Consider the following 8,658-nt stretch of genomic DNA (forward strand, 5'->3'; position numbering starts at 1 on the left):
CTTAGTGTAGGTAATAAAACTGTCCCTAAACCTTTTGGAAAGCCTTTTTCAGAAGGGTAAAAACTCCTGTATTTGCAAACTGTAGATTGAATACCAACGGGATGTTACCCATGTTAATGAGTGTCTCAGGGCAGATGAGTAAATACTTATGGCAATTTTTGCTTTTTTTGGATGATTAAGACACAAGAAATAAAAAAAATAAAAAAAACTACAGACATCTCTTCCTGATTTCTAAACAGCTTCAGAACCGTTTAGAAATTACTGTATATATATTTTCTAATGTATTAGGACATAAATTTGAAAAACAAATAAGAAACTAGATAGTAGCATAAAGCCTGCAGCTGTCCTGCTTTGCTTACGTTGAGTCAGTTGGACAACATGTCACAGATTCAAAAAGGTTACAAATATATTATCACATTCTACAAAAAGAACTGAGAAATCCTTTTAGAAAAACATCTTCATTTGACTGGATCAATGAGAATCTAAACAGAGATCTCCAGAAAATATTACTTTAAAAATGTTTTAAAAAGTAATCCACAGCATGCAGTGATTAATAGCAGGTTTGCTTAGGATAAAACTGTTAATAAATCCAGTGTGCTGCAAAAAGAAAGTCAAAATATTCTGATTCTGCAGAGAGCTGCTTCAGAAAAACAGTGTTGAGGTCTGTAAAGCTCAGCTGTTTCTGGTGAAAAGACTTAGAAACAGCTTCAATGCTTCCGACCAAATACAAATATGATGAGCAAAAATAAGAAAAGTCCATACATGGCAAGGTAGATGGTTCTCTGTAGGAAGCAGAACAAAAAAATAAAGATTTCAGAGAAATTATAATAATTCTAAAAGAGAGTAGAGGGTTGATTGTAAAAAATGAATAAATAAGTTTGTGGAAGTGTTACCTCATTTAGAAATGGCAGCAGATCTCACACAGGGGGTTTGGTTAGTCCCACAGAGAGGCCAACAATTAGTGCAACGACAGCAAGCAGGATCAACAGAGCAAAGGCAATGATGATGTATTTCTGCCAAATAAAAGACAGATTATTCTTATAAGGAATGTACAAGAGTCAAACTATCAAAATGATATTAAAAACAATTTAGTTTTGGTCTCCAAAAGTTACAAACAATGAGATGTATGGTTTTATTGCAATATTGTTCTACTCGTGTTTCTCTTTTCTCCCAACCTAAAAAATAACAATGTCTTTGCACTCGTACTTGTTGCAAAGGAAGGTCATTCTGACATTTATTCCTAATAAAGTAAACATAAAAGCATAATTTTGTTTTTGTTTTTTAATGAGAGACTCAAAAATCAAAAAATAATTTCACAAAAACGAATTTGCCTTAAATATATTTGTGTTAGTGAGGATAAAATTGATAATCTGTCCTCTCACGGGTGTGACAAATCAAGACAATTATTATTATTGCACAGGTGAGTTTGGATCTGTGTCCAAATTCCCTCACCGCTCCTCGATTAGTGCACTAAATAGGGTGTTTCCATTTTGTGTGGGTGTTCAAATCTACATTCTGGAGATCAAAAAAACTAGAAAATTTCCAAAAGTTTCAGAAAAACTGATGCACATCGATGTTCGCTAGTTTGGCAAATAAAGACCACAAAGCATTGTGTTTTTACATCAGCAAATGGGTGACATTATAGTTGACGTTTTAAAAAAAATATATATATATATATATATGTGTGTCCAAATTGTATTAAAATCCAGGGTACTAGATATTCCCGCACTATCTTAGGGAGTAGTGAGGGAATTTGGACACAGCCAGGGATTACCTGCAGCTACAAGCAGCATTACAATTGCATCCTGTTGCCACTGGATTCAATCTCCATTTTGTTACCATTTCCAAAAGCATTTTGGAGAATTTGGAAATGTATCCAACTGGTTCAAAATGGGAAACCATGTGTGACCTCAGCAGCCCAGAACCTCCAAATCCAGAATCTTGACCTCCCCATTTTGTCTGAAACTAGCCCTTGATGTGAAACTCGTTCGTTGTAACTGAGTTGAGTGGATATTAATGACATCTGAAACTTCACAGCATTGATGGCAACATTGTGAATCAACAGTGGAGTTATGGAACTCCTGCATGTTACTGAACAGATTTACCAAGGAAGTAAAAATAACCACTTCATATTACTGAATCATTTCTTTAGGATTTGAGCCGCATATCATTGAGAGAAGCACATACCCGGCGAGATTTCTTCTGGTATCGCACTGCTTTTTTCGTTTCTTCTTTCGCACTAACAATGTACTCGACTGCATTGGAAACATTGTTCTCAATGTTGTTCACCATCTCCCCCTGAAAGAGATAAGACCCCCACCAGCATGAGCCCTCATTCCCTGATGAAAGTTTCCAGTCACATAAACATCTCACCTGAGTTTCTACCAGCATTGCCATGTCCATGAACATGGCGTGGAGCTCCTTGATGCTCGTCTCCAAACGCATGATGTCCTGGTGCCGGGACTCTATTTCATTTAACGCCTGGCGTGTGATCTGGGAATCGGAGATGATCTGAAGGGGAAATTTTCATTTTGTTTTAAGGAATTATATTTCTGATTTTCTAAGTTTTGCAATAGAAGGACAGTAAAAAAATAGTGTAATAAAAGAGAAAAAACTAGCATACATCCGATGTGAAGATTGAGGGATTTCCACTTTCCAGCATATCTTCCAGCTCTTCGTTGGTGGTCACTCTTCCAGCTTAAATGAAAGAAGAAAAAGAATAGCTGAAATAAAATGCTAAAAATATTATTTTTGGGGTCATATCAAGAATATCTCAAAACATAAATACATATTTGGTGTAAGTGAGAATACGGTAAAACGTTATAATAGTATTCCATAAAAAGCTTTATTAATAATTAATAACAAATGTTATTAATGTGTTTATAGGGTGTTAGTAAGACATTTTTTTTAGCACATAAGCTGAATAAGGTTCATTAACATACTTAGTTAGACTCATTAATATATAATGTGAGACTGCTGTCTATAAAGGCCATGTTATTAAACTGCTTACAAGCTTAACAAATGTATTAATAATCATTATACTAAGTGTTTTCAGCACCTCATCTAGTGTTACCAAAGCATCCATGCATCAATAAAACAAATCACTAAACCATTAATAAAAAAACAAGAAAATCGTCCAAAAAATTGAATTAATTGAAACTATGGAAAATCTGCCTAAATATACTATAATAGCTTGATTTTTAAAGATTAAGCTTTAGCTGAAATAGTTTGTTGGAACTTACTCACCTATAGTGAACTGCTGTTTTGTTCCTCTTGTGTTTAGTGTTTGTTTTTAAAGGTTTCTGTGTGTAAGACCTATATTCAAACTATAATTAGGGAATGATTTTGAACATTTTTACTACTTAACTTAAAGTTTCAGATACAGTCAGAACTGTGAGGTTTGGCTAACAATTTAAAAGCTCAAATGAGGCTAACAACAAAGAAGCACCTGCTGTAGGTCTGCAAACAGCAGGCTTTGTCTGCTGTTGCTCAGCACTTTCCCCAGAGAGCAACTCTATTTGCAGATACCTTGTAGGACACACCTTTGACAGTTGCTGCTCCTCGGAGAGATGCAGCGAGAAAAACACATCAGTGGCACTAATCAGCAGGAGTTTAAAGCTGACCCCTCCCAATCCTGAAAGATTTGTGAGGTAAGACCGTGAGAGTCCAGGTTTGCGTGTTTGGCCAGAGTCAGGTGGACTTTTGGTTACATAAGCCTCTCAGCCCTCTGCCCGTTTCCCGGGCAACACAAACACAGAGAGGCATCTCCAGTATCACGCTCTTCCGTCTGCAGAGTTATGGAGCCTCTCATTAAAGCCCGCCGCTGGGACTGTGGGAAGCGGCCCTGTTTTTGCTTCTCCCTAATATCTTTTCTTACTCATTTGCTGATAAAACGAAAGACCTGACAGTGTTATTTTTAACAGAGAGCCAAAAGTATGTTGCAGAAACATGGAGGATAGCAGCAAACCCTGTTTTTATCAGGGAGAAACTTCCTAATGCTGTTAGACAAACTTCTACTCGACCAATCCTCAAAAATCTTCTATCTCTTTTCTTTTAATAATTGAGTGATTTTAAATATAATTTCATATTTTATTCTTTGTAATTTAGCTCTATTTATTTGCTTTTTCTGTAAATGCTTCACAAATGAACCAGTCTTTCCATGTGTTGATGATTAAAATGTTAAAGTTGGACCAATTCTTAGCAGATGTCAGCCCAAAATGTTCAAATGTTCATCTTATCGTGCAATCTGTTTTTTCTGTTTTTCTCTTTTTTTCCCCCATCAAACAATATGATTAGTATTTAGATGAGATCAGTTTGTCCAAACAGAAATGCGCTCCATTGTTGAGAAATGTTGAAACTTGTTTGCTTTGCTATTGTTCAGTGTTTATCTACGAGGCTCAGGTCCAGAAAAGCAAAGAGGAAACCGGTGCGGTCTGTTTCCTGGTTTCTAGCTCAATTGTTTTGACTTTGCCACAATTTTATCACCAGATTCAAGACTAAAAAAATGTTTATTTCTAACTGCATGGATACAAAAAAACTTTACAATTTGCAGTGAGATTCTGCTCCCATTATGACTCACTTATCTCCAATTGTCTCTGGATCCTTCCTTTGCTTCTCTCCCGAAAGGACACTTGGGTCTCGTTGTACTGCGTCATGACCTCCACAAATTTCCTGGACAGCACAGCATGCTGAGGAGAAACGAAAACACAAGACCAGAGAATGAGGAGAAGATGCTGAAGGGGCAACAGAGAGAGCAATCATTAGGAGTAAATTAACTCAAAAAACGTTTGTGTTGCCGTTATTCTCTGAATTTCAGGTTTGCAACATGTATTATTAATAAAAGTGTGGCTAAAAACCTTTTACAAACTGACTTAAAGTCCCCCTCTTCACTTCCTTTTTACAATTTGATTTGTATACTTTAAGACTTTTTTTTAGGTTTTTAACCTTTTTTCACATCTTATTGAACATTCTGGGTAAGATTTCCTCTTTTTGGAATCTTATAGACTTTTTGAATCCCAGGAATATGATTACCTGTTTACAATAACATTTTTATTTAATTATCTTAGTCCAAAATGTTAATTTTTGGAAATGACTACGAGGCAGAATACAAAATAAAAGCTTTTTTTTTTCTAAATCAATTAAAATGTATTTGTTTTCAGTAAACCAGTGTTGTATTATTCCCTAACTTATTTTTATGATTTTGTGATGTCATTTTTTTAATTGAATTTTATTGATTAAATGTTTTCAAAAAAATAAAATGCATTACAATCTTTGCCATCTCAAATATATTTGCTGCATTTATAGACCAGGAAGAAAAAGCATTTTTTTCTAAACATGCAGTACATACATAGTAGAAATGTGGTCTGATGATTTTGTATTAAAAAAAACTTGTGGTTGATTTTTTTTGGTTCTCACCTGCGTTCTCTGGATCCTGAAGTCAACAGACGATCTGTTGGTGACATCATCTTTAGGCATACTTTGCTCCATGGCTTCAAAGATCAGAGGAAAAGCAGCATTATTTAACGTTGTACAGTAAAAGTGGAGGTGTGGAGGAGCATCATTGGCAGAATTACATTTTAGTTTAGTCCGCACCACATTGGCATTCCCTCTGATGTCATTGGTGAGCACGCTCAGCTGGTCCTTTGTCCCTTTCAGGGAAAACACAACAGGTTGAATTACTAAAGAGAAAACACCATTAAGCGAATCACCACAGGCTTGACCGCTGTAAATATTGGATTTACTCTGATTCCATCCTGTCACTTGGCAACGATGGACTCCATATAGTGGTGGCCCTTTTATTATTTTTAGTTTCTTTAGGGAAACCCTTTTTCCCGAGTTCTCAGCTCATAATGCTTTAAGCCTCATTTAGTCAAATCATTTAAAAGGGTAAAACATAAACTTCAGAAGACTTTACATGCAGCATTTCTGTGTGGAAACATTTGAAAAGAACAGTATCGGTTGATTGAAATTCTGATCTGAGCTTAGCAGAACTTGGAGTGTGCTTCATCCTTTGCAGTCGTCTGGCCCAGAAAATCTTTTGTTATTATTATTTATTACAACAAGAAAAGCAAAATAACCTATTACGTTCACATTTTACATCAAATTGATACCAATCTACAACAAAAGCAAATTTTAGACCCTTCAAATGGAACACACTTGAGAAAAAAACACAAAGAGGATGAAAAAAATCAATGTCAAATCCCATCCTTTAATTAGGGATTTTAAAAACTCAATAACAAATTAAACTCTGCTTAGAAAATATATTCATTCTGATCAGTTTCCTTTTAAAGTTACTTCTATTATTTAAAAAAAAAAACAGCTTTTTGTAAATAGTTATTCTTCCTTTTACTTATAAACTAACCTATATTTGTTCAGTGAAAATCCCTAGTAATGAAAATAATGTTTTGAAAGGACATTTCTACATTGAATTGCATTGTAAACTTGCAAATTAACTCAATAGTTTGACACTGCGTCCATGCTTCCATTCGTGCAGGTGAACTTACTGTTATCAGGGTTGGGTGCAGACAGGATCATGCTGTGCGTCTTCTTCACCTCTTCTACTTGATGGGAGATCTTATCAATGAGTCCTCTAACTTCCTCCACCTATAGGTCATCCATTGATAAAGTTAGACATTCTCCATCATTTTTGGTTCATCACTGTCTTTTCTGATTCCACATCGGTCGACACCCACCCTCCTGAAGAAGCTCTCCATGAAGCCATCCATGCAGTCCACTGGGATGGCAGCATCTTCCCCCGTTTGAGTGTTACTCTAAAAATAATGGTGATAGTTTTCGGGTGATCAAGTGTATAAACAGTGTTTTGAATCAAGTTGAAGAACTTACAGCAGCCAGTTCGGCCAGCCGGTCCCTCATCACAGCGACCCGCGCGTCTTCTTTTGGTTTGCTTTAGGAAAACATGCGCACAGTTCGGCTGGAAATGTCCTCGCGCGGAGTCATATCTGGATCAAGTGAAGGTAACAGGAGCGATCATAGCTGATGGGATGAGATGAAAACTCCAGTGTAAGGCGAAGGTGGTGAGACAGTCGCAGAAATGGGAGCAGAGTGCGCTCCTGGCCTTAAAGCGACAAACTCCAAGCTTCAAAACTTCTGTTTCAGCATCAAAACGCGTCAGTGAAAAGTGTCTGCTATTAAAATAAAACAATTAAGATGATTTTAGATATAAAAGAAAAACATCTAATGAATGGAAGTTTTTTAAGTCCGTGCGTCCAGGATCAGCCACAGATCTAGTGCTCCTCAGATACTCCTCCTCTTCCTCGCTCACGCGCACACGCCTTCCCAAGCGTCAGAAACCTGGTGATTCAGGATGGAACAGCCCCTACCCATCCCACTGTGCTATCAATTAAACCACATTAGCAAAATAAAGTAAAATAAAATTGTCAGAGCTCTTAATTAAAAAAAGTCAAACCAGCAACTGTGTTTACAACTGATTATTTTTACTTTTATTGATTTATTTATTTTACATTGGGAACATATTTTCCAGCAGGTCTAGACCACATTAGCACTAGTTGATAGTCACATAAGAAGGCTTGATGAATAATAAATAGGAAGGATCGGCTCGCCAATAAACCTTTGCCAAATCTGACCACATAGTGGCGCTGTTTACTTTGACATCTTTCAGGCGCCACTTAGGATAAAAATTGTGAGTGTAAAATTTTGTTTTTATCCTTTTTTTCCTCCAGAATTCAACAAAGATCAAAGAAAAGTTAAAGTAGATTAAACACATCATTGATTTTTTTACAACATCTCACTAAATGTAAATTTTAATGCACATTTTCTAGTTTTTGCCTAAAAATGTTTTAAAACATGTCAATGCAGACGCATAACGTGCATATTTTGTCACCCATACACCTTTTCCTGTGTTTACATGTTTATTTGGAACACACAGTACAAACTCTGATCTCATTTATTCCCCGCGCAATCTCCATTTGCGCACGAAACGACCCCATTTACGCACACCTTTAACGCCCCTCCTTTGAGGGTCCAAAAATGACATCACGCTTTGCAATTCCCACGTTTGGTCCAGGAGCTCAGCGCGCTTTCACTGATCTCCACTGCTGCTTGCAGTTTCAGCTGGAGGCTCAGGAACTCAGAGAAACTGTCAGAACTTGAACCTTTATCGAGGATTATAACGTGTTTTTCTTGGACGTTCGGCTTCAAGTTTTACCATGATAGACCAACTTTTGGAGTTTTTCAGTCCCAACCAAGAACTAAACTTTTAAGAGCTTTCCATTTACATCTTTTTCTCCTTTATTTATTTATTTTTTTCTGTTATTGTTGGGTCTGGACATATGAAATGATAATTCATGTCTTGGAACAATGACCGACTCCTCTTGGATTTATCTTGAGATCTTTTAAGAAGTTGCACACTATTCTTCACAGCCATGGAAATCTGTTTGCGCATCCAGATTTTTACAGCTATTATCTCCTACATCAAGGTAAATTGAAAAGTATTCGTGAAAAGATTACTTTCCTTAATTTCTTTCATAACTCTGGGATATTTTATAAAAACTATAGACTTCTTTTCTTCATAGGTCTATGCTCATGTGGTGCCAAATGGGAAGCATCCAGGTAGTATTTTTTAGTTTAAAATACTAAATTACATCATAGCAATACAATATTAAAGTTTTTTTTCTGCTG

General features: G+C 36.3%; 2 protein-coding genes across 3 annotated transcripts in view; one reads left to right on the forward strand and one right to left on the reverse strand.

The window, feature by feature from the left end:
* Nucleotides 1-7,687, reverse strand: part of stx2b (syntaxin 2b) — a gene marked incomplete in the record, with an annotated part of 8,652 nt that extends 965 nt beyond the window's left edge. Inside the window, 11 exon segments of the mRNA XM_036213649.1 lie at nt 348-782; nt 894-1,013; nt 2,188-2,298; nt 2,374-2,511; nt 2,624-2,697; nt 4,580-4,688; nt 5,416-5,489; nt 5,574-5,648; nt 6,504-6,603; nt 6,693-6,770; nt 6,844-7,687. Coding sequence (XP_036069542.1) covers nt 918-1,013; nt 2,188-2,298; nt 2,374-2,511; nt 2,624-2,697; nt 4,580-4,688; nt 5,416-5,489; nt 5,574-5,648; nt 6,504-6,603; nt 6,693-6,770; nt 6,844-6,873 — 885 coding nt within the window.
* A 346-nt stretch (nt 7,688-8,033) lies between these two features.
* adgrd1 (adhesion G protein-coupled receptor D1) overlaps nt 8,034-8,658 on the forward strand; it is a 35,225-nt gene continuing 34,600 nt past the window's right edge. For both annotated transcript variants that reach the window (XM_024275228.2, XM_024275229.2), the window contains exons 1-2: nt 8,034-8,456; nt 8,553-8,589. In XM_024275228.2, the coding sequence (XP_024130996.1) occupies nt 8,403-8,456; nt 8,553-8,589 (91 nt within the window). In that variant the 5' untranslated portion in view covers nt 8,034-8,402. The remainder of the gene's footprint in view (nt 8,457-8,552; nt 8,590-8,658) is intronic.

This window comes from Oryzias melastigma, linkage group LG9 (genome assembly GCF_002922805.2).
Source record: "Oryzias melastigma strain HK-1 linkage group LG9, ASM292280v2, whole genome shotgun sequence".
In the NCBI taxonomy this organism is placed as follows: Eukaryota; Metazoa; Chordata; class Actinopteri; order Beloniformes; family Adrianichthyidae; genus Oryzias; species Oryzias melastigma.